The 26,183-nt window shown below is 38.6% G+C and overlaps 1 protein-coding gene across 9 annotated transcripts in view; it reads left to right on the top strand.

Annotated features, from left to right (window-relative positions):
- The window catches only part of KAT6B (lysine acetyltransferase 6B), a 182,803-nt gene that overhangs the window by 129,001 nt on the left and 27,619 nt on the right, over nucleotides 1-26,183 (top strand). For 7 of the 9 annotated variants that reach the window (XM_025284797.3, XM_025284796.3, XM_006055858.4 and 4 more), the window contains 7 exons: nucleotides 1,502-1,634; nucleotides 4,562-5,493; nucleotides 6,488-6,609; nucleotides 8,597-8,712; nucleotides 10,675-10,816; nucleotides 13,987-14,148; nucleotides 17,307-17,400. In XM_025284797.3, coding sequence (XP_025140582.3) covers nucleotides 1,502-1,634; nucleotides 4,562-5,493; nucleotides 6,488-6,609; nucleotides 8,597-8,712; nucleotides 10,675-10,816; nucleotides 13,987-14,148; nucleotides 17,307-17,400 — 1,701 coding nt within the window. The remainder of the gene's footprint in view (nucleotides 1-1,501; nucleotides 1,635-4,561; nucleotides 5,494-6,487; nucleotides 6,610-8,596; nucleotides 8,713-10,674; nucleotides 10,817-13,986; nucleotides 14,149-17,306; nucleotides 17,401-26,183) is intronic. The other 2 variants (XM_006055859.4, XM_006055860.4) reach the window with 2 other exon arrangements.

The raw sequence follows: 26,183 nt of genomic DNA on the forward strand, positions 1-26,183 counted from the left end.
ATTTTTGGATTTGAAATTGCCAGCGCTCCATTCTGCCTCAGTCTCACTGCTACCTGTTGCTTTACATTCCAGCTTGCTTCAGTCACATATATTATACCTGGGTGGTTCCTGAACATAACTGATTTTGCAATCCCATATTAAAAAAAAAAAAAAAAATTTAACCAGTCTCATCTAGTGAATATTACAAATATTTCCAATTTTTTCATCAACAATTATTGCCTTAAGATATATTCCTCAGGGAGGAATTTCTGGATTGAAGGCTATGTCCATGAAAGGTCATGTCAGTTTTCAGGCCAGCCAGCAGTGTATGAGAATACCTGTTTCCCTGTATGATGATCAACACTCACCATTACTATATTTCATTGAATCTAAGACACATATTTTTAAGAAACATTTTAACATCTTTGAAATCAGATGCATCTTATAGTCATAAATAGCTTAGATTCAATGTAATACAGTGTTACTGTTTCAAATTTTTACCAGTTAGATAATAGAAAAAATATGTCTGATAATTATTTTCTTTAGTGAAATTGAACATTTTTTTGTGTTTGGTTATTGGCTGTTTGTATATCATCTTGTAAAGCACCTGTTTTTATCCATTAATCATTTTTCTATTAGGGGTTTTCACCTTTTTCTTACTGACTTGCAGAAGCTCTTTATATTTTCATGTAATCAAATCCATGAATCTTTTCTTTATGGCTTCAGTCTCAAGTGTCAGTCATGCTTAAATTATGTAAAATAGCCATGTTTTTTTCCTGGTGCTTATAACATTTAATTTTGTCACATAATATTCATCTGCCTAGAATTTGTGTTTATAAAAGATAGGAAGTAATTATTTTCCTTCCAGATAGACATCTATTTGTTCTAGCACCCCTTTCTGAATCATTTCATCCTTTCCCCACTGATTTGAAATATGACTGTTATGATATGCTAAACCTCTCCGTTGTTCTGGCCTTTTAGTTCTTATCCATTGACCTGCTTCCATATGCCACACTTCAAATTATTGTAGCTCCACAGTACTTAAACGTTTAAGTTTTCATTTTAAAAACTATATGTTAGAATTATAACTTATTTAGTATAGAAAATTCCCAAAAAGAGATGATAAAACAAGTATTTTTTTCCTAGAAGTTCCAGTTGACTTAAAAATGTTCCGATTGACTTAAAAATGTCTCCCTTAAATCCAAAAATATATAATATCTGACAAGACTGGGTTTTCACGTGTGTGTACGTGGTGGAGGGAGGCTTGGTGACATGTTGGGCAAAACCTTACTGGAAGACTTCTCAGATGGGTCAGCCCTCTGCTCTCATCACCTTGACCCTGGGAAAACTGACCTTTAGTGACAGCTTCCTGAGCAGAATGACAAAAGGGAACGATCCACCTTCTAGGGTAAAGTTCTGCATACAGGCATCCTTGGGCAGCTTATTACAGCTGCAGTTTATATTTCATCTCGCTCCTAAAATGAAACATTAAAATATTTTTCTCATATATATATTAATTCAGGGATGTGGATTTGCCAAGTCTGCAGACCAAAGAAAAAGGGAAGAAAACTACTTCATGAGAAAGCTGCACAAATAAAACGACGATATGCAAAACCCATTGGACGACCGAAAAATAAATTAAAGCAACGATTGTTGTAGGTTGAGATCTTATAAAAAAAATCTTTTATGTTGTGCTTTAAAATACAGTTGATTGTAACCCCCTTAGATCCCATTAACTTTTTAGCATCATTTTTACAAACTCAAGGGATGAGGAATATTTCTTCTTTTGCATAAGCTGTAGAAATCTTTTTGAAAATAACATTTAAAATTACAGTTGGCATTTTGAGGTCTTCTGTTGCCAGTATCTGTGATGCTTAGTGACATTTTTCAAGCAGCAGGACAGAAGCAGAATATAAGAATTGGAAACACTCATTGTGCCTACCTTATTACTGGCTGAGCATTAAAAGAGCTTAATTATATAAATATTTTTATAGGAATTTTTAAAACAAGAGAGGGATTTGTTCACATCTATAATGACTCTCTTTTGTTACCCCAGATAACATTTTAGAAAAATACTTGTTTCTGGTGCTAATGTAGTATTACAACTTTTTAAGATCCCTTTTATGAAATAGAAGCTTCTGAGAAATCTGCAAATGACTGTCCTAATGTTTGCCTCCAGAGAGTTAGACAGGACCATTTGGTATGTGCACATGTATACAAACATATAGACAAAATAATATATTTGCAGTAGCATGCAGTTCTATTGGATTGGCCAAAAAATTCATTCGGGTTATTGCATACCATCTTAGGGAAGATCCAAACGATATACTTTTTGGCCAACCCAATGCTATGTTAGCCCCATTTCCTCTAGCCTGTGGCCATGTGGTTGCCATTAAAGCCAAATAGAACATTTAGCTGGAATTACTGGAGAAGTCGAGAAAAGAGTTGTAATGAGTGTGTTTGTTTTTTTAACCCATGTAGAATATAGAACTGAATATCAGCATTAGGTAAGGTGTTTAGAAATGAAATCTGTAGACTTGCATATCTGAAGCAGCTGTCTGTAAGACCATTGCCTTTCTCTTTGGGCTTAGTGAAAGGATCATTGTGATGTAGAAATGAACAGGAACTCTACACACAGTGAACAAACACCAGGTGTCTTACTTGCTTACTCTCCCCTCTCCCTTAGTTTTATCTGGAGCAATTCATTTTATTATTACCTGGTCTCAGGAAAACAGGATCCTCCTGCACTTTTATCTCCCAAAGGAGAAGTAGAAAACGCATGCTCCTTTCTCGAGTGTTTTGTGAAACTTTATGAAAATCTTCTAACTGGTGGCTATTCTAATATGGAATTTGTATTAATTTGTAGAGGCAAACATGAAACATATTCATGAATAAAATCTTTCATATTAGCATCACTTGAAGTAGGAATTACGTGTTTTTGCGTTCATCCAGTGTTAAGCATTGTTCTTGAAATGGGACTGTATCCTCAGGGCCCAATTTAAAAAACTGAATTAGGATATAAACTTTCTAAACAAAGGACACAGCTGAAAATTACATCTGGCACCAATCCTAACTTTTTGTTTGTCCAAAATTGTCCTTTGAGCTTAGGAATTTTTAAGACAGTCTGGGGAGTTTTCCTTTTTACATGCTTTATAAGCATATTATCCTTTCTGGGCAATCGATTCCAGATACAGTCCAAATGTAACATTCTGATGCAAAACGTTTTATCCTGGATGAGTTGTTTACTGGTGACTGTCACGGTGACACTCGAGATCTCCAGCTCTAACCTGATTTGGCTGACTCGGTGGCGTTGGGCGAAGCTCTTGGCGGTTGAGCTGCTTCAGATGGGCCTTAGTAGCTTGCTCCATTGACCTACGCCAGCCTCCCCTTTAGGGCGACTGCTGAAATTGTTCATCAAATCTCTATGTACAGGATAACCACTAAACTATGCTCTTCTTTTTGTAATTACTTAAGATATTTTTATAATTTAAGATCATATCATTTTCAGGCTTCCATTTCTTCATTACTAGCCGTCAGCTCAACTGATAATTTTTAAGGTCCGTTCTCGGGCCCCAGCACTGCCGTAATTCACATGCACATGTTTCTGTTGTATAAAATTCTGCTGCAAAACGGGTGGCTTTCCGAGCCCTAGCCTGAGGCGAAGGCAGGCAGCTGCCGTTCCTGTAGGCAGCTGTGCTAGCAGAGTGACCTCCAGTCTCCGTTGAGCACACAGCTGTATGAGCAGGACCAGCATCACAGGAACTGAAATAGCAGTCAGAACCAGTGTGTAAAGATTCTGATGCCAGGTGTCTGATAATGACCATGGTAAATGTGCTGCTTCTCCACCAGACTTTCCATGTCATGTCTGACCCGCTGTAGCTTTTCTTTAACCATTTCTTCAGTTTTTTGCTATTGTTGTCCTTTTTTCAGCAATATTTTATGCTGCAATTAATTGTCTCCTCTACTTAGAGAGTATTATTGGTTATCTTATCATCCTAAGCATAAAATTCTAAGAGGAAGAGGGTATTTTTTTAATGTTTTCTTTAAAAAAAAAAAACAACAAACTAATTTATAGATAATAACTAAATTCTGTTTCTATAAATTTTCCATTGGAGTTAAAATTGCTTCTAACTAGAGATAAGTTTCTTCTTGCACTTCGAGATAATACTTATGACTTCTTTCCTTTAATACTTTTTTTTTAAAAGGCATTTCAGAAAATCACAATTATGTATAATGACACAAGGGGTAACATTTTTTTATTTAATTATAATGAAACCATTGGGTGATTTTTTAATCTCCTCAAAAATTTTCTTACTCATAATCCCCTTGGGTCCACATGATTCTTCCAGTACCTGTTGGACAGGCCCTAGGAGAATCATGACTTGCTAGCGTAGTGGCTGCAACCTGTTTCAACAGAGAAAAGCACCTCAGTGAAGGCACACACACAAGCAGGGCTTTAGGGTCACAATTCAGTTTTTTAAGTTTAAGCCCGTTGACTGCATCTAGTTGCTATAAACTTGTGTTAGATACCTTTATAATTTTATTATTAAATGCTGATACTATTCTCTAAATTTTTGCCTAGGTCTGTAACCAGTGATGAAGGATCCATGAATGCATTCACAGGAAGGGGGTCACCTGGTAGGGGTCAAAAGACTAAAGTCTGTACCACACCTTCATCCGGTCATGCTGCATCTGGGAAGGACTCAAGCAGCAGATTGGCTGTTACAGACCCCACTCGGCCTGGTGCCACCACCAAAATCACCACCACCTCCACCTACATTTCTGCCTCTACACTTAAAGTTAACAAGAAAACCAAAGGGCTCATTGATGGCCTTACTAAGTTTTTTACACCATCACCTGATGGTCGCAGATCACGAGGTGAAATAATAGACTTTTCAAAGCACTATCGTCCAAGGAAAAAGGTCTCTCAGAAACAGCCATGCACTTCTCATGTGTTGGCTCCAGGTACCACACAAAAGCTAAAACCTCCACTTTCTTCACTCCCACCCCCGACCCCCATCTCTGGTCAGAGCCCCAGCTCACAAAAGTCCAGCACTTCTGTTTCTTCTACCTCTCCTCAGAGTTCCTCCAGCCAGTCCAGCGTGCCCTCCTTTAGCAGTCTTACTAATAACAGCCAGCTGAAGGCACTCTTTGACGGACTCTCTCATATCTATACCACTCAGGGACAGTCTCGCCAAAAGGGACACCCAAGTTATGCACCGCCTAAACGTATGCGTCGTAAAACCGAATTCCCTCTCACAGCAAAATCTAAAGCCCATTTCTTTGGAAAAAGAGATATTAGAAGTAGGTTTATTTCTCACTCCTCCTCCTCTAGCTGGGGGATGGCTAGAGGGCGTATTTTTAAAGCAATTGCTCACTTCAAGCGAACAACTTTCCTTAAAAAGCACAGGATGCTAGGCAGGTTAAAATATAAAGTGACCCCTCAGATGGGGACCCCCTCACCAGGGAAGGGGAGCTTGACAGACGGAAGGATTAAACCTGATCAGGATGATGGTAAGCAAAAGGTCAAAGCTCCAACCAAACCTGCGTCCCGTCCCTTTCTCCCCAACCCCCGGAAAAAAAGAATCAATCAATTCCTATTTGTCACATAGGTCTTAGCTATTTCTCTTGTTCTCAACTTCACTTTCATACAGAAGCAGCGAAACTTTGACCTTTTTCTAATGCTGACTAAACCTCCAAAACATTGTTTTTTCAACTAATACTCTCCCACTCTGGTGATTTCCTTCCATTTGTAGTGACACTAGGGCCCCCCAGATGCCGTCATAGCGTTGCTTATGGCGCTGTGGTCCCGCATGAGCAGCCCCTGTCGCGCTTCCGCCACGCTCTCCCCGCGCCACCTCTCCAGCCACAGCGCTGTGTGGCCGCGTGCTGTCCGTGCTTCCGGCAGGGCGGATGTCGGCTCCTTGTTTCCCTCTGTCCATTGCTTTCTCATGACAAAGTTCATCCTGCTTCCTTCTCAGCGGAGCCTGATCTGTGATTCTGTGACGTGTGCTTTTTTGGATGTGAGTGTGTCTGTGTGTGTATTCACCTCAGGGAGAAAACTGATTTCATGATTTCATTTAACAAATTGGCCCGTTACATTTGGTATCCTTTATATAAAACAAAAGCCAAACTATGTGTCATTGGGACAGAATGATAGATTTTATTGTCTCAAACATGATCATGGGAATTCTATACCTAGACATTGATATGCCTTCTAATCTTGGTTGAAAACTATGATTTTGCTTTGTATTGCTCTTACTTTCCTGCGTTTGTTTACTGAAGCTATAAGAAGATGACAGTGATAATTCAAATAATTTGGGTACGGCAGGGAAAAGGTACTGCTGGATCTATGAGTAGCGCTTAGACGTAAAAGCTTATAAAGCTTTAAAAAAAATAAAATTCCCTATTTGCCCACTGTGCTAATTTGGTACCATTTTGGTAATTATATGGTGGTTATTCATGATGCAAGTCAGTAAATACACTTTCTGCTGGTTTTAAATGACAGATACGGAAATCAAAATAAGCATCAAACAGGAAAGTACAGATATAAATGTGATTGGAAACAAGGATACCGTTACTGAAGAGGATTTGGATGTTTTCAAGCAGGCCCAGGAACTGTCTTGGGAGGTAAGGCCAGGACACTGTATTCCAGAAACTAAGATAATATATGACTTTTGTATCTGACTACTGTGAAATTAACTGCCTTGATTTTATAAAGAATCCCCTTCAAAATCCTTTGTGGTTCTTTAACTGCTACCATCATTTCTGTTGACTGTACATTCAAAAGTACTGTCTTTGAGTTGTCTTCACTCTCACAAGTTGGTAATGGCTCAGCTGGTCTCACAAAATAGGCGAGAGTAGCAGTTGTTGTGGCAGATTTTGAAAAATGCTCCTGGTGGCTCAGCAGATAAAGCATCTGCCTGCAGTGCAGGAGACCCAGGTTCGATCCCTGGGTTGGGAAGATCCCCTAGAGAAGGAAATGGCAACCCACTCCAGTATTCTTGCCTGGAGAATCCCATGGACAGAGGAGCCTGGCGGGCTACAGTCCATGGGGTCCCAAAGAGTCGGACACGACTGAGCGACTTCACTTTCACTTTCTAGGGGTAAAGGAATAGATTTCTGATTATTCTTGCTCAAATTAAAAAAATAGCCCTTTTAAATAGTTCACTGAAAGAAGAAATCACTTTTAAATTGACCGGTGCGTCTTCCAGCTCAGGTGGCCAACAATACGAAAAACGTCTCCTGATTTTAACTCCTGGGCATTGGTGAAGACAATATTGTGTTGCATGATCAGTTGTAATTACTTTTATTTTCAATGTCCAGTAATTTCTTTTAAATGATTTCCCTAAGATAGTAACTCTATTTAGCTTATTTTCACCAAAATGTTGAAAGGAAGGGCTGTTGGACTTGTCAGAAACAAATTTATTATGGATTGTGAGTTTTTCTGTTAGTAGACCACATTTAGCAGCCGACTCATTGGAAAAGACTGATGCTGAGAATAATTGAAGGTAAAAGTAGATGAGGGCGGCCTAAGATGAGATGGTTAGATAGCATCGCTGACTCAGTGGATATAAATTTGAGCAAACTCCGGGAGATAGTGAAAGACAGGGAACCCTTGCATGCTGCAGTCCATTGGGTCACAAAGAGTTGGACACGATTTAGCAGCTGAACAAGACCACATTTTCAGGGCACGATATTTATGGATCGATTACCTGCTCTACCTCACTTCCTTTTGTGGGGAGTAGGGGTCTGTCTGAAGGCTCTTGAGCTTTAGTTTTAGTAGAAACCACTTGGACTAAGTACTTGTGCTTATTTCTCTTTGAGGGGCCATTGGATATTTCCATTCCTCATTCTGCATTCTTTGTAGTGTTTTTCCCTTTGGCTAAGATAAAATATATCCCATCCCCTCACCACCACCCACCCACCCACCCCCCGCCCGCCAGTCACTGAGATTTGAAGTCCTTAAATATTACCACTTTGGGAGATTGTATCTGGCATTCATATTTAAACATGATGAACAGCAAGCAATTACCTGAAAGTTACTGCTAAACCTAAAGCCTGTTCTATCCAACCCAGTAACCCTGGCTTTTCCATTCAAGAACATGTCTTGGCTGTGTCAGGCACTGGGCTAGATCCTGGAAATGTCCCGATGAATCAGGCAGGCAAAGTTCTAACCTCCTGCATGAGTGTAAAAGGAGATGGGTGTCAGACTGCAAATTTCAAATTGGTTATTTAATTACAGTTGGGGTAAATGTTACTTGGTGGAGAAATAGGAACTGTTCACAGTGTGACAGCGTGTAAAAGCCGCATCATCTTAGAATTTCCTCAGATTTAATACACTGTAGCAGATTATTGACTGTTCATAGACATTTGTATGTTTTAACAGGTACTCACTTTTTTCCTATATTGGTAATACTGTTTCTTAAGAGTTTATATATGAATATGATACAAAGTTGACTGTTGTTTCCCAAGAGCCTATAATGTTTTTTTCAACAACATGAAAATTCACAATTATGGTTAGCGTTGGTAGATTTTCATATCCACTGGTGAAAGAACCATAGTGTAAGTGAAGAAATCCTCTTCTGAGACCTCTATTTTGTTTTCTTTCTGACAGAAAATAGAGTGTGAAAGTGGAGTAGAAGACTGTGGCCGGTACCCTTCTGTAATAGAATTTGGGAAATATGAAATCCAAACCTGGTACTCCTCGCCTTACCCACAGGAATATGCAAGGTAATGGAATAAGCCTGGCGGGTGTGCAGACTTGACGTCTCACACGTAGGAAGGAGCCCTCTAAAACTGAAATTAGGTGATTTTTTTTAAGACGTAAATTTTGAGTGTCAATTTCAGGTGTTTCCAAAACTTATTACGTTTGTCAGCACCTTCTTATAGCAGTCATTGTTCTCGATAAACACCTTATACTCCTTAGTTACACCAGTGTTGTGAATTTCGTCTTTTAACTTTCAGTCCATTTTTTTTTCTCTCTTGATTAACTGGAGAAATATTGTTTATGTAAGAAACCAAATCAAGAATAAAAAAATGTAGCCATTGTAAAGTATTTGGTAGTTTCTTCTTGGTTGCCTTTTGCATTTTCCTAATTAGGCCTGTTAGTTTTATCTCGTGATTTCTGGCATTTTATTGTCAAGTATTCTTTTTTTTTTTTTTTTTTTAACATAAATTAGAACAAAAGACCTGGAGGAGGAATTGGCAACCCACTCCAGTATTCTTGTCTGGAGAATCCCATGGACAGAGGAGCTTGGTGGGCTACAGTCCACGGGGTCGCAAGAGTCAGACACAACTAAAGCAGCTTAGCACTTAGCACGGGTAGCAAGAGAAGGGAATGTGGAAGAAAATAGATGGGAGTGGGTAGTCTTCAGAGGTTCTTCCCCAAGTCTTGACTTTTAGAGCCATCTGTGACTAACTTGCTAAAAATGAAGAGAAAATAATGGTACTAGGATTTTATTTTGTCCTGAACTAAGATTAGCTGTGAAATTGTCTTGAATTAATGTATCTAAAAATGGGTGTTTTGTGAACAGGTTTTTTTTTTTCCTTCAGGTATGTCAGGGCATACTTCATTAGTATCTTCTCAAATGCTTTAGCCTGCAAAGTTTGGTAATCACAAATTTACTTTTCTTCTAGAATAGATATCACCCTTTTCTCTTTCTCATGGGCATCTGCCCAGTCATCTAACTGGAGAAAATGGGGAGGATTTCTAGAAGTTAAGTGGGAGACTAAGAGTCAGGGGTTTTGGTTTCTCCTCCCAGTTTACATTGCTCAGCTCCATGTTCCTAAACAGTTTTTGAAAACACCAAACACCAATGAGCTTTTATATGTATGGATAATCGTAAGTCATGTTGTTCTGAGAGCTTTGGATAAATTTTGTATATGAATCCAAGATTTGAGATTTCTATGATGAGTCTGTCTAGTTCTCCCCAAAACCCTTCTCCCCATGTTTATATCCCAAAGCCCTTGAGAACGCTTCCAGGCATTCTCTTGTAAATACAAGCAGCGTCCACCTAAGCACGACAGGGCACTGGTTAACAAAATGGTGTCATTTCTAAGGAGGAGAAAAACTCAGCAGACGTGAGAAAGCTGATTGTCTAATGTTACTCAGAGTCAGTGGAATTGGTAGGAACAGATAAGGTCATTTGACTTGACTGCATTTAGTGCTTTAGATTGTGTATAACTGATAGTAACCTTAAAGTTACCTCATCCATAAGAAATGGAGACAGCTAAATTCTAGGACTTCCCTGTCTTATAAGTACACAGATCACTTTAAAAATAATGAGTTCACTTCTCTCTGAAAAGATTTGTTATTGTTACACCACTGGTTATATGTAATATTGAAATCATGACATTAAGTGTGAAATTTGAAAACTATACATGGATGACAGGATGCCGTTGTTTTTAGAGTCATAGTTCCAAGTCTGAAAACCTTTTTTCTGTAGGACATTTCTAAGGAAAGAAATGATTTGTTTGCGCAGTAAAGACAGCAAATACTATTAGATTGAAAAATAATGTAAAGTTTGTACATTCTGTCTACTACTGGCTTTCTTTTTCCTTTTTTAAACTACTTCTTTCAAATACTATTATACCGCCTTTGTGTGGCTTAGAGAGAATTGAACAATGTTTAATATTGCCCCCTGAAAGGAATAACCAATCAGATTATATTCTTTGGTTTTGAAATTTCAACAGATTACCAAAGCTTTACCTGTGTGAATTCTGTCTTAAATATATGAAAAGTAAAAATATTTTATTAAGACACTCAAAGAAATGTGGATGGTTTCATCCTCCAGCAAATGAAATTTACCGAAGGAAAGACCTTTCAGTATTTGAGGTAAGCATGTGTAAATAAAAAACTCAGCATTAGAAACCTGGTGCTTCTAATTGTTGACTATGTACTGATTTGTTCATAGAAGGTACAATGTTTATTCAATTTTGGCACTGAAATTCAGACTGCTTTTTCAAATATCTCCATATTGTGAAGTGTTTTTCTAACCATGTTAAGCAACCTTTGAGATTGATGATGAATTCCTACTTCATCACATTAACTTTTTTGTCTTCTCCCAAATCCCTGTCTGCACCAGATATATTCACCAGTGAATTTATGATCTCCTTAGCTCTTTGTAAATTCTACTCTCTTTGGCAGGAGAAATTAGCTTTGTTCAGCAGCTCCAGCCAGTGTCTGGCAGGTGCTCACTCTTCCAGGGAATTGAGCAGCTGTACATATCTCCTCAATACACAACCACCTGTGTTTCCATCCACTTCTTGGCAGGGTGGATAATCCTTTTGGTGAGACCTCAGCAGATGTTGGGACTCCCTCCCTTCCCAATCTGGGTAGGTGGCCACCCCTGGAGAACTCTGCTGTTCACAGGAACCCCTTGTGGCCATGTGTCTGTTATTGTGTGTTCTTGAAGACATGTTGTGTTTTCAGAATTGATTTAGTAGCAGAAGATCTTTGCCAGTATATCGTTTTATTGTTTGATCATGTTTTGTTGTCAGTTTCAGGGATCCAGCTTAGCTGAGTTACTTGTTCCTTGAAGAGTCCATGCCTTTCTTTGCTATTATTGCCTATTCACAGGCTTTCTCGGTTCTCTCACTCTGGTTGACCACTTCCATCACCGTGCCTTATTATCCTTTCTGTTACACATCTCAGTCATTGAGTTCATTCCTGAGTGCTCAGAACAAGCCTTCCCTGCACAGCAGATATGAGCTCCTCTTTCTCCAAAATAGTTTTACTTTAGGGTTCTCTTTTCGGAGTTGTTCAGGTTAGAAATTTATTATTCTACCTCCACATTTCTCTATAATTCTGGTCTGTAATGTCTTGCATTGAATTTAATGTAGGGGAGGGTCATGCCTAGGTTTCTCTCATGGATCAGGCTCCCTGTCTCAGACAGTCTTGGGCCCATTGCTTTTTCCCAAGACTCACCAGAGAACACATGTATTGTGTCTTATGATCTTTCTGAAGCCCCTCCTCCTGGTTAAATCAGGCTCTCTAGGCAGGCTTGAAGGGAGAAGGGTTTTGTTGCTGGGAAGATTTGATGTGTTAGTTCTTCCTAAACGTGAGGCACAAGGTTTCTCACCCTGGGGACTGTTTACGTTTTGGGCTGGATGATTCTTTGGTATAGGGGGCATTGTAGGATGTTCAGCAGCATCCCTGGCCTGTACCCACTAAATGCCAGTAGCACCAAACCCCCTCCAGTCAGAATATCCAGACAGCCAATGTCTCTTGAAGGACAAAATCACCCACAGTGAGAACCACTGGGCTAAAGGGAAAGGCAGATGCCAGTTGCTGTCCTGTTGTTCATCCCGGGATGCTAACAGGCCAGCCCCAACCAGTTGAGACAACAGAGCTGTTCTCAGTTGAAGCTTAATTAATGAATGTCACAAGTTCAACTGAACTGTTGGCTCCTTCCTTGATGCCTTGGAAGCTTTCTTCTAACCAAAATAAAATGAAAATCAGTGTCTCATTGTTTCTCAAAGGATAGAACACATTGTTGGCTTTAAGTAATTGTTAAATAAATCAGCATAACTCTGCCAGAGGGGGTGAACCTCTCATAAATCCAGGAAAAGTCTTCTCAGGGTAAGAGAATCAATCTTGTTAGGCTAATGAGAATGCTCTAATTCAGGGTAGGTACTTTGGGACCATACATAGATAAGAAGGGAAAAATCAGAAGCAGATCTGTAAATTTTTTATTCATAAAAATAATTGAAGGAATTGGATTGGATAAGTGCCAAGGTCCCTATTTTAGAATCTGAGTTAATACTAAGAGTATAGCATGTGGGAAACTTTTGTCTTTGCAGTATCCTTAGTAACTTATAAAATTAATGAATAATAATCACAGATTACTACTTTCCTATCTTTTCTATATCCCTCTTGAAAGCGTGTCAGTTTAGACCTTTCACAACTGGTAAGACTTTTCAGCATTGTCATCGCTCTGTTTTTCTGGTTCAGGGATACATACATCTCTGTCTTTCTTTTTTGTAATATACTACCATTTCCAAAAGGACCGTACTCCCAAAAACTTCCTTTAATTAAAGAGAGAATTGTATCCTCTGTGCCTGTTGCCCATATTTGATCATGTTGCCATGTGTGGGACCTAGGTATCATCCAAGGGAAATGGTTATATGAAGTCTAAAAATAATCTGTGCATTATGAGAACTGGTATGGTCCACAGGAGACTCAAGAACGATCAAGTTCATTGTCCAAGAGCTCTGGTTAGCAAATATCCATTTCCCGTAAGAAAAGTGCTAGGGAAATTCTTCTTGAATCTGCTGTGCTTTCTGTTTTCAACAAGTAACTACATTTGATCAACGAAATTGGCATCTGTGCCTCGCCTCCTGTCTGTAACCATCAGTATCACAGCTTGATTCTTTTATTTTGAAGAGAAGTAGACTGTAATCATGGTACTTACTGTAGGTTAAAATTCATCTCACTTTCTCTGTAAGTATTCCCAACATAGAAATTTTATCTTTTCCAATTATATTTAAAATGATGCTTGGGATAAAACCAAAATGGAAGCCTCTTTTGTGCATCCACGTTTCTGAGGAATCAGAATAATATAGTTTGTTTTATTTTTATGTGAAGCCCTTCGGAAACAACATAAAGTTTAACTGACTCAAGCAGCATTTTGATTGGTTTATGTTTCTTTAATTCAGGTTTACTTGGTTCAAATAGAGAAGGCATGCCTAATCATTTTTTTAGTTGTAATAAATAGTAAATAAAAATTACTCCTTTGTTAGCAACGTGTGGCCTTTCTTCAGGAAGTGTAAAGAGAAATTTAAGCTGCCTTAAATTTACCCCAATTTAAGAGAAAAGGTGGAATTCTGATTTGCCAAATGACAGCTATTTTCTGGTAAACTTTCTTGGTTAATGGAGTGTGTTAATTGTTTAGTTTGGGATTTGAAAAAAAAAGTATATGCTTTCCAAAATACCATATAAAAGAAACAGTTTTATATTGAGTGGTATTTTTATGTTAAATAATGTTGTCTGTTTCTCTTTGCTAGGTTGATGGGAATATGAGCAAAATTTATTGCCAAAACCTTTGCTTGTTAGCCAAGCTCTTCCTGGACCACAAAACATTGTATTATGATGTCGAGCCATTCCTTTTTTATGTCCTTACAAAAAATGATGAAAAGGGCTGTCATCTGGTTGGATACTTCTCTAAGGTAAAACAAGAGCCAGTATGACCTTCATTTTCTTTTTCAGAATGTTTTTGGTAGAGTCCAATTCTTCAAACAGGGCCTTTTTATGACTCTAATTTGAATAAATGACATGTTTCTGAAAAGCTCAGATTCTTATTCAGAGCTCATTAAGAAAAACACACACACAAAAACCATGAGCATTGTGCCTAGGAAGTGTGTGAAAGACCTCAGCGCTGTTTGCTGTGTTGACAGCATTCATGTAATGTTATAATTGCTGCCTTGCAGACCACCTAGCATCTTTCATTTTCTAAATTTTAAGCTTAGTTCCCCTTTCCCCCTAAGTGGTATCAACATGAAGGTTTCAGTATAATGTAGCATGTAAAAGATAATTCTCTTTTCTCCTTGTTGCATTCCCTCTGTGGTCTTCAGTATCTCAGTGAGTTGGAACATTGGCATTTGGACAGTTAAGCTGATATAATGGCTGGTTTTACTCTTTCGTCTCTTACTCTCTGTGCTATTGTTTTAAGATCTGAAGTAGCCTCCTCTTTAGAAAGCCAAAGTATCTCCAGCTATTAATATAGGGGAGCCCTTGACATATTGAGTGGCTGTAGTTTGTCTTTTTCACCTGGTTCAGAGCAATTATCTCACATTCTTCTGTTTAAAGGCTTCTGAGATACATTAACTTGTATGCAATAAAAGGAATCTGAGTTTGGAGATATTTATCAGGCTAACCTTAAATTTTCTTAGGTATTTAGGAAATAGTTTAATATGCCAGAATGGTAATTATAAGATTTCTAGGGCAGAATATAAATGCTCCAAATCCTATAGCCTATTTATTTTATGATATATGTTTACATATTAGGTGATAAATGAATTTTAATTAATCTACTGTTGCATAATGGAACACCTAATGGAATTGTCGTTTTCATGGAAGGTCAAAACTTTGCATACAGAAGTTTTTCTAAATTTAAGAAACAACCCAGAGACCAAAAACAAAAATAGGAATAAGTGACAGCACTCATGGGAAACAGCCTCACCATTTTAATCCATGTATTTGGTAAAGCTCTAAAATGAAAAAGAAGACTGTTAACTTTTATAGGTTACAGATGATAGAGAATTAATACAAGGGAAAGCAATAGCTAGGAAATTTATATAATTTATAGAACATTTTACCTTCTGTATAGATGTGTCCAAAGAATTTAAAAGAATTTTTAATTTTTTCTCCAAAGAGTTAAAAAGAATAATGGTCATGACTGTCCTTTCTGTTTGAAAATGGTGTTTCTTTAAATCTGTCTGCATTTTAAAACAAATAGTGATGCCCATTGACATTGTTCTGCCTTATGTTGAGTTGACCTCTAGGTCTTCGGTTCACAGTAACTCTTGGGGTTTGAGTCTTCTCTTTGTCACAGGGCGCCCAACATTTTTATTTGCGTGCATGGTCAGTCATGTCTGACTCTTTTCAACCCCATGAAGTATAGGGTGCCAGGCTCTGCTGTCCATGGAATTTTCTAGGCAACAATACTGGAGTGGGTTGCCATTTTCTTCGCCAAACATTTTACTTAGAACAAGCTAAACTTTTTTCATTTTGTCACGGTTTCTTTTATAGTATGGCAGCAACTGCTGTCATTTCTTACCATACTCGGAATATTAAAATATCCTTTGCAAGTGCAGTAAAACAAAATCTAAAAAACAGCCATGTTAAAAGACTAGATGCAAATTAAGCCATATTCTAACATCTCAGTTGGAGTTTAAAGGACTGTGGCCCTTTGAGATGAAACCAAATTCTAGATGTTATAGCCAAAGGATGGCTGAGATGACCTAGAAAAGTTTAGTGTCAATCATTACATGCATATATCTTTCTAAGCATGATGACTCAAAACAGAAAGGAAAGAGGGAGCAGTTGTTTCGAGTTTAGCTGTGGTAACATGTGTTTAAAGGCAGGGGGCAAGCATGGAGGGAAAGGACCACTTTTGGGTTAGATTTCCAAAAATATCATACGGGTAAAAATAGTTTGGAATAGAGAAAAGACTTGTGTCAAGGATGAATCCTTTATCTCAGAGTACCCCTCATTTTAGATAAGTGACCCATTTGTCTGACTTTGCAAAACAGACTAATTATTTGAATCTTTGCCGTGGATGTACACATCCAGGGATGGGACCATCCAGTTTCTTACGAAATTTGACATACATTATTTCTTACTTGTCATTTCTTGGAGACTCCACAGACAGCTCCAAATGTGCAAAAGTTGGGAGCACATCTTTTTCACAAAAAAATCTTTAATGCTGCCTTGTAGTGTTTTTTCCTCCACCATTTCCTGTGATCTTTCAAATAGGTTCATTAAAGATCTGGGTGTTCCAAAGTAATTCTTTGATGTGGTTAGTACCATTTGTGGTTAATCTAATTTGTGGTTTATAGTTGGCCAGAGCATTCACAACCTCAAAAGCCTTTTCCAGGTCTTCTCTGTGTAGGTTTTGGCGGCTTCTATGTACTGTGAAGAAAATGTTGCTGCTCTGATGCCATAGCCCATGAACATTGCAGATTTTCCCTGAACTACAGGAACCATTTCCACTATATTCTCTCCAGTCTTGCTCCTGGTTTCAGACTGTTGGTAATATGTTGGCCTCACTTTGGTTTGGAGGCTTGGGGATTTCTTCTTGCTGTTGTCTTTTTTGTTTTGTTGTCCTTCTTTGAAATATAGATTATTTCTCCAGCATCTTACTTTGACTGTTTATTCATAAGAGAAATGTATTGTGCAAGTCTTCCCACACAGACACTTTTAGTTTCACTGTGGCCTTTAACAAGGTGTTCTTAACTGATCCCGCTGGGTGACTCTCTGGATCTTCCCCCACCCCCTCTGCCCATCTCCCAGGTTGTTTGAGCATAGAAAACCTTTCTTCGATACTGTGCTGTTTCATTTGACTCACATTTCCTTGGATTCTTTATTCATATTTCATGGTGCTGACTTTCAAGAATAAAGATGTAATTGAGAGGCATGCCTGGAGTGCATAGTTTGTTGTTAGCTGATAGTTTGATTGATTAAGATGGTCGAATTATTCTGCTTGATCCTGACCTAACACGTCGGCTCACCTCAGTGGACCGTGGTATATGGACAGCGGCAGGTGCAGGGAGTTGCCCGCTTTAGCAGCACTCTGACATACTTGATCTGTTTCTCCTTCCCTCAGGAAAAGCTTTGCCAGCAGAAGTATAATGTCTCCTGCATAATGATCATGCCCCAGCACCAAAGGCAAGGATTTGGACGGTTTCTCATTGATTTCAGTAAGTGAAGTACTGTATTTACTTTCATGATCCAGGGAGCTGATGGCTATTAAAGGAGAGCAGTACTTAAAACTTTATTTAACCTACTTTGTTGTTTTTATCAACAGATAATGGGTTTTCTACTTATATTTACATAGGTTAGAAAATCTTCCTCAAGTGAAAAATGTATTGCTGCTCACTACTGTACTCTAGGAAATTGAGACCCCATCTCTCGCAATGTCACCAGCTCACAAAGCCATTACCCTGAATGAACCGGCAGAATTACATTCCATTCTGTGAGGCTCATGCTCATTAGCACCAAAAGAGGCAATTATTTGTGATTAAAGCCAGAGGAAGTGTTATTTAAAAGGATTTTCAGCTTTCTGAAATTCTGCCTATAATCTTGTGCAGTACAGAGCAGAAACAGGGATTTTTCTGTTTAGAAAAACAATTCTTTAGGTAGCCTATCCTTGGAGCCTCTCTAGTAGAAATAAATATCTTGTTTTGTTAATTTCCCTTGTCTATTACAGAAATTACTATGGAAATGTTTGTATTTAGAGGTTGCCCAAGTAATACTTTTTATACACATTGTATCTGCTGAGTCTCCTCGATGAAAATCGGAATACTACTTTAAAGTATGCATAAAATAATGTTTAAAGAAAGTTGGTTGTTTTTTTCCTCCTTTGTTTATATTAGATTGGATGTGTAAATACAGTATTAAGGCTGCATTTGGAGATTTTATTCAAACTATCCAGATAACAGGAAGACCAGGTATCTCATGATAGTAATCACTTCTGACCATGTGAAAATCTGTCACTAGGAACTGTGTGCTTCTTCATTACCAGAGTTAAACTGAAAGAAGGAAAACACAGCAAATCATGTAATCTTCATAAGGTACATCAGATGCAAAACCAAAATGTAAATATACTCAAGGAAAACCACGAAGTGACATGTTGAGTCTAAAGCTATATTATTAGATGTTGAAATATGAAATTTGGGGTGTAAAATATAACTATACAGCAGTGTTGGGCTGATTTGTATAATGTATTGACATTGAAAGATGGTATTCTTCTTTGAAGTATTTTAGTTGATTATTTTTATATTTTCAGATGATATTTCTAGTCATTAATTCATTACCTTAGTCTTACTCTTCTTTCTTGATCTAGTTATCCCACGAAAGGTCATCTTACCAGAAGGTCACCATTTTATTTTACAGCCCCAGTTGTAATGTGTTCCTCAGGCAAATCCAGTTGTTTTATTTTGGAGCTTTTTGTGGCCACTGTTCACAAGTTGTCCCTAATAATTTTGGGTATGCCTCGCAGCCGTTTGAGCCTTGAATTTTGGATAGCATTTGCATGCTTACAGAGTAAGGCAGGCTACTTAGTTCAGTATTCGTGATCTTCCAACAGCTAGTTCCAGCCTCTCTTTGGGGGCTTTTTCATGTATTATGTTGTATATTAACCTCCATTTCCTCAAATACTTTGAGCAGGTTCCCATATTTCCATTGTCTGTGCCGGGCCTTCCTTAAATGACCACTTCCTCCTTTTCTAGCCTCAGTCTATTCAAAATCCTACCCATTGTTAAGAACTGGCTCAAGAACCTCCTTTTTATTTTTTTCTTAATTGGAGGATAATTGCTTTACAATGTTGTGTTAGTTTCTTCTGCACAACCACTAAATCAGCTGTAAGTATACACATATCCACTCCCTTTTGAGCCTCCAGCCTCTTCTTTTTGATCCCATCTCCCAGAATTACATCCTGTTTTTTTCTTGGCTTTATATCTCCACAGTGTAGCACTTAGATGCAATTCATTCTTTTGTAGTAATTATTTGATACAAGTGTCATGCTTCCAGCTTGCTCTAAGCTCCTTGGATACCTTCTTTTTATTCAGCAGGGCAGAGCACTCAGTATTCTGCATTAGATGTATTTTTGCTCATTTGAATGGAATCTCCAAAGTGATACGGTCACTGCCCATGATGATTGTCTACCTAAAGTTTAAAAGGAACTGGTACTTACCAGGTAAAAATGCAAGTCTCTAAATATAGTAGCCACTTATTTGTTCAGCATGGTCTGGTACTGAGGCCTTCTGCATAAAATAATCCAGGAACACATGCCAAATCTATATGTTAACCATTTTAGTGAAAACTGTACTAGAGTCTACTCTGTTCTTTAAAACAACTAGGGAACACAGTGGAATCTATCTGGATGGCTCAAAGCCATCATGATGAATGCCATCCATTAGGGTGCAGCCAGGCAATGCAGTGCTAAAAGGTGTCATTTTAGATTTTCTCTTTCATGTACCCTTGGCATCACTGCACTGGAGTGGGTTAAGAAGTATGGTGAATGACTTGAATAAAGCTGAAAGGGGATTGGTGCTGTTTCTTCAGAGAAGAGGAGATCAGGGGAAGAATTTTATAGCCCTCAAAGAAAATGGGGACTAGTATAAACCAAACAAATTCAATTTAAAACCAAAAAATAATTCCTTGGCTGCACACGTTTTAAAGAAGATAGAGTAGGCTGCTGCCAAAATTGATAGCCTCTCCTCGTTTGGAGTTACTTAAAATAATAGTAGATAAATATCTTTCTATGATGATTAGATCCAGTCTTTTGCAGAAGGAGGAGATAAACCCCATGACCTCGCATAATCCTTATCGACCTTATAATTCAGAACTCAGGGCAAAACAGATAACCGGAGTTACAGGTTTTCTAAAATCTGCTCAGTTTTTTTTTAAGGAACCTTTTAAGGGTTAAATTTATTTTATCTCTACTTGTACATGAGCCTGAGGGTCTTGTGGTCTGGGCAGGTATTTTGAGTAATTTAAAGAAGGTTGTAAGGCATGAAATCTCTATTTGGTTTATAATAACTACTGGTTCAGGAAGCTAAAATAAGACACCAGTAGAAGGAAAGCTGTTCACTGCCCAGCTGCCCACTGGCACACAGAAATATAGACATGGGCACAAAATGATGAGTGAATATAAAGAACCGTGACTCTAAAGCTCTGAACACTATTCTCAACAGATGGCATGGTCATCCCAGGACCAAATGCTGTCCTTGGAATAACGTTACCGTGTGTGTCTTCCTAGGACAGCTTGTCTGGGATGTGTCAGAGCAGGGCTTCCCCAGAGGTCATCTGCAGATTGGCCCAAGTGACTAAGGGCACCTACTCCCAGTCTGCTCAAAGCCAACTCATAGGTTTGTAACTCTGCCCAAAAGTTCAGTCAGAAGTGGATAGCAGAAGGAGTGACTTGTCATGGGTTGAAGCTGATACTCTATTTCTCTTTCTCTCCTGCTTTCTAAGATTTCCCTCTCTCCCTCAGTTAGAGAATTTCAAAGTCCTCCCCTTCTCTGTGTCCACACACATACATATACAACTCTCCATCCACACCAGGCATCTCACAACTCCAGAGAAGGCCCCTTCCCTCAAAACTTCTGTGATTCCTGCTTCCAGGTCTCCCAGGGTGAGGCAGTAGCGTGTCCCTGCCAGGCTGTGCCCTGTCCCTGCTGCCAGAACCCCCCAGCAGTGCCTTTCCAGCTTACTGCTCTCCCTTCAATTTTGAAGTACTCTCAGACTTAGAGGAAAGTTCCCATGTACTCCACCCCAGACCCCCAGATACTGACATTCTGTCACATTTGCTTTATTATTCTCAGTCTTCCTCTTGCTCCCTCCCATCCCCTCTGTCATTCTGTATTTCTTTTCCAGAATCATTTGAGAGTAAATTACAGAGCTGTTGCACCTTTACCCTTACCATTTCAGTGTGTTCTTCCTTAAAAAAAAAAAAAATGCTTTCATACAAAACCATAAATTATCAAAACCAAGAAATTAATGTTGATTCAGCATTATCTGTTATCTAATCTACCTGTCTTGTTCAAATTTCAAATGTTGCCAGTTTTCACTTATGTCCTTTCGGGGGTGGGGGGGGGCGATTTTTTTCCCCAGTCCAGGATCACATGTTGAATTATTATATCTCTTGAGTTATTTGGAATAACACCTTAGTCATTTTTTGTTTTGTTTTGTTCTTACCTTGACATTTTTGAAGTATACAAACCATTTTTTTACACATTGTCCCTCAGTTTGGGCTCGTTTGATGTTTCCTCATGAGTAGATTGGAGTTCTCGATGTTTTGGCAGCAAGACACAGAAGTGACGCTGGGTCCTCCCGAGCACCTCCCAGCAGGATCACATGATCATTTCTTTGTCCCATTACTGGTGTAGGATGGTGCCTTTCAGATTTCTTCACTATAGAATAACATTTTTCCCTTTGTAATCAGTAATATCCTAGTAAGAAATACTTTGGAATTATGTAAATATCCTGTTTCTCATCCAATTTTCACCTACTTTTAGTGTTTGTTTATGATTCTTATCTAAAACAGTTATTACTTTGGTAGTTACCAGATAATGATTTTTAAAGTCCCAATGTATCATCTACTTACTTGTTGATATTTGCTGTAAGGAAAGTGAGTGACAGTGAAAGTTGGTCAGTTGTGTCTGACTCTTTGTGGCCCTTCCTTTGTGACTCTTCCATGGACTATATGGTCCATGAAATTCTCCAGGCCAGAATACTGGAATGGGTAGCTGTTCCCTTCTTCCCAACCCAGGGAACAAACCCAGGTCTCCTGCACTGCGAGCAGATTCTTTACCAGCTGAGCAGCCAGGGAAGCCCAGAGCTTCCTTTATTAATTTTTTAGTTAAATAATCACTTCATTTATCTCATTATTCTTTATGTAATTATGGACTACTTAATGAATTTTTATTTTATTCTATGGATTATAACCTGTAGCTGCCATTATTTATTTTGATATTCAGATTGCCCCAGATTTATTCTGTGCAAACTGCTTCAGACTGGTGCCTGTGTCCTTCTGACACGTCTGATCCTTCCTTACTTTCTGGTACAACAAACATGATGTGCCAGATTCATCTTACTCTCTCTCTGACCCAGCCCTGGAATCACACATTTCTATTTAAAAAGTCTTTAATTCTTTATGGTGAAAAACAATGTAAAAACCAAGATCTGAGCACTTAGGTGTCCATACTGCTACTGGGTGTCACTGCTTCTAGGGCCTCTCAAGGAGGAAGAGCCAGGAAAGAAGAGAGAGATGTTTATGTGTGTGTGTGTATATATACACACACACATCCCTGTTATGAGTTCACTGAGCTTTGCATTCAGGTCAACACCTCTGCAGAGTTTTTGTCTATCCTTCCGTATTATTGTGTTTGCAGCTCTCTTGTAGTGAGAAACCTGACTTCTATTACCTACAGTATATTTATTAATGTGCTTAGTCCTAGAATACACATTAAATCATTTTAGGATTGCTAATCACATCTCTGTATAAAACAGACCTTCTAATGAGAGGTCAGTATCTGTATATAGTTCTTCATGACTTTACCTGAGTACAACTGTTTTCAAATGTTAAGAATATAGAACAACATGATTTTCAAAGTTGAAACTGAATGAAAGGGTATACTCAAAGAAGTGTTACTCCTTCCTCAGTCCCATTCCTGAGCCTTTCCTGCAGGTCACCAATCTTACTAGTTTCTGTTTATCCTTTGATTGTTTCCTTTGGTACAAATACTTACAAATACAGTGATAATCTGCTGTATATACTTTCACTTGTTAGGACTGTGCTTGGTGGGGCAATGGATGGGCAGTGACGAACTGTCTTTTACTTAGGCCCGCAGAGCCAAAACCCTGCCTGGGGAGCAGGATACAAAACCCAGGCTCCTGTGCTGACCCAGGAGAGACCCAGGGAAACAGCTGATTCAGCAGTAGGTTGCAGAACATTGTTCCAGGTAGTGGTGAAACAGGCTGGCAAAAGCACGTACTTGTGTGTTTTTGTAAACGCGTTTATCTGATTCTAAACTGGATGATGAAGAAGGATGAGAGAAGATTCATTTCTTATCTCTTCATTCAACCTTGTCGATTGGGAAACCCTAGTCTACATTCAGCTAAACAGAAGCAAGAGAAATGAAGACACAGCTCTTGCTGGGTGGTTAATTAAGTTCACTGAGGAGACATCAATTGTTGGACAGTATGTTTTTACAATAGATACTGAGAGCTCGTGGCATGAGAAGTTAAAGTGAACACATTCAGGCTGAGGAAAGAGCATATTCAAAAGTGTGAGCATGTACAGAATCGTGTTAGATATTTAGGTAACAACAAAAGAAACTCCAGGTAGATTAAAGACTTAGAGATTAACAACAAAAAGAACATTTAGAAAGTAAAAGAAAGGATATCTAATTATTTATCTGGTCTTTAGATGGTCATGGACATCCTAAGCATTAAGAGAATGAAAGAAATCACACACAAAAAATAGACAGACTTCACTGTATAATAAAGTAAAACTTCTATGTGGGAAAATATTAATATTTAAAAGCAAACATAATAGGAAAGATGTTTGCAACAAATATACCAGGCGAAGTTTTGTTATCTGTAGTATTTAAACAAATATAAAAGTAAAGGTTTTGATAGTGTTAAAACATAAACCCTAATGGGAAAGTGAGCAGAAGTCATGAACACAGAATGTGCAGAAGAGGGAAAATCATTGATGGCAGCAACAGCGCTGACATTAAGTGTCTAATATGTGTCAGTCACCGTCACAGGAGTCTGTCCTCACATCACATGTTGAGATGTGTGCTTTTAGCCTCATTGTAAAGGGTCCAGAAGTAGGAAAAGTAAGCCAAAAGAGGTCAGCATTTCGACAACAGCATCCATAGTCATAGCTGACATTTCTAAAGCACTTACTGTGTGTCAGGCGCATACTGAGTCGCCTCAGTTGTGTCCGACTCTCTGTGACCCCATGGACTGTAGCCCGCCAGGCTCCTCTGTCCATGGGATTCTCCAGACAAGAACACTAAAGTGGGCTGCCATGCCCTCCTGCAGGGGCTCTTCCCAGCCAGGATTGAACCTGCATCTCTTAAGTCTCCTGAATTGGCAGGTGGGTTCTTTACCACTAGCGCCACCTGGAAAGCCATATATGAGGTACTGTAACCCAAATTACACAGACTCACTTAATCCTTGCAGATACCCTCAGTGTTCTTGCCTGGAGAATCCCATGGACAGAGGAGCCTGGCGGGCTACAGTCCATGGGGTCACAGAGAGTCAGACACAACTGAGGCAACTCAGTATGCGCCTGACACACAGTAAGTGCTTTAGAAATGTCAGCTATGACTATGGATGCTGTTGTCGAAATGCTGACCTCTTTTGGCTTACTTTTCCTATTTCTGGACCCTTTACAATGAGGCTAAAAGCACACATCTCAACTTCTTCATTTCTCTCTCTTTTGATGGCACGGACACTAGGAAACTTGTCTAAGATCACTCCTGAGGTACCCCATAGAAGAAGGCTAAGATAAGGTGTAAAAAGTATACTTTTGAGGACTGTGGTATAAGTGAAATTTAAAGACGTAAATTAAAAAAGCTTAATTATCAAGGGCTGTAGGTTTTTTTGTTTTTAAGCTAGAGAGACTGGAGCACTGATGGAGAAAAACAATGAGAAAACAAAGGATAACAAGAGGGGTTGTTCAGTACAAACGAGAAAAGGCATTTGATGAAATTCAGTATTCTTTCCTAATTAAAAATAATCAAACATACTCATTTGAATCATAAGAATTCTAAATCTTATATTAACTTATTCTTCTTTGTTTCAGACTTGACTTACTCTTAGGGGAGGGAGCTATAAAGAGTAGATGACAGTTGGGTCCAGGAGTCTACAAACTTAAATCTACAGTTTTCTTGAGACTAGTATACAGATGACAAGCTTTTCAGTTACATAAATTATCAGTTAACTTTACCTTCAGTCAGTCATTTTAACAACAACTGTTTATTTGTAGGCTAATCATAAAAGTTTGTAAGCAACTTCGATTCTTGGCTTTCTCCACTGAGTATTAAAATACTGTATGATGTATCAGGGTTGTCCTTCATGGAACAGAACTTGCTCTGTTCTGAATATGAATGAAATTAATATTGAATGAATTCATAATGAATTTCAAGTTCATTATGAAATTCATAATGAAATATGAAAGGAAATATGAATGATGGAATGAGTTAGGTACTTATTTCCAGAAATCACCTTTGCTGATCTTTTCTATGATCTTGTATGTCGAGAGGTTTCCCCTCAACTTTCATGAGGAATGTATACTATTTACAAACTCAATCTGTCTTTAGTGTGTGCTGCTAGAAGATGTGTGCAAATGACCCAGTTTTGTGCCTACAAGTTATGAACTTGGTCACATCACCAGTGTGGTTAGCAGTGTCCTTGTTCTTGTTCACTTTTCTTAAGAATGAGATTGGATTTAAGTCTCATTCTTAGGGAGTCCACACACTTGGATTTAAGGAAAATAAGAAATACAATAAACTTTTAAGAAAGGATGCTTCTGGGCACCATTTAATAGCTAGTTTCATCCTCACTGAGAATTAACAGATTAACTTCCATGCCTCTTTCTTTCCCTGATCTGGTTCTATGACAGAGATCTCTTAGGTAGTTCAGGGAGTCCAGTCCCAGTCTTGTCTTTCCTTTAGCCTCTTTATAGCTCTTGGCTGATTTCTTGAGGAAGCACCACCTAGACAAGAAAGCATGTTCTCTCCCTACTACTCTGCCTTTCTAGGTCCATCAGGCAGAATTAGAAAGTCACATGCTGCATCTCTACCTACAATATTGTGATGTTGAAAGTTCACATGATGTTGGTGATGTTAACCATATTACCTCTCTCAAAGAGACAACGTCTTCCCCTGTATCTTAGATGCTAGCCACTAGCTTAAATGTTATATATCTAAATACCGGGATACATCTCATAGTATTTCTGGTTACC

The sequence above is a fragment of the Bubalus bubalis genome, chromosome 4, assembly GCF_019923935.1.
Source record: "Bubalus bubalis isolate 160015118507 breed Murrah chromosome 4, NDDB_SH_1, whole genome shotgun sequence".
Classification (NCBI taxonomy): Eukaryota; Metazoa; Chordata; class Mammalia; order Artiodactyla; family Bovidae; genus Bubalus; species Bubalus bubalis.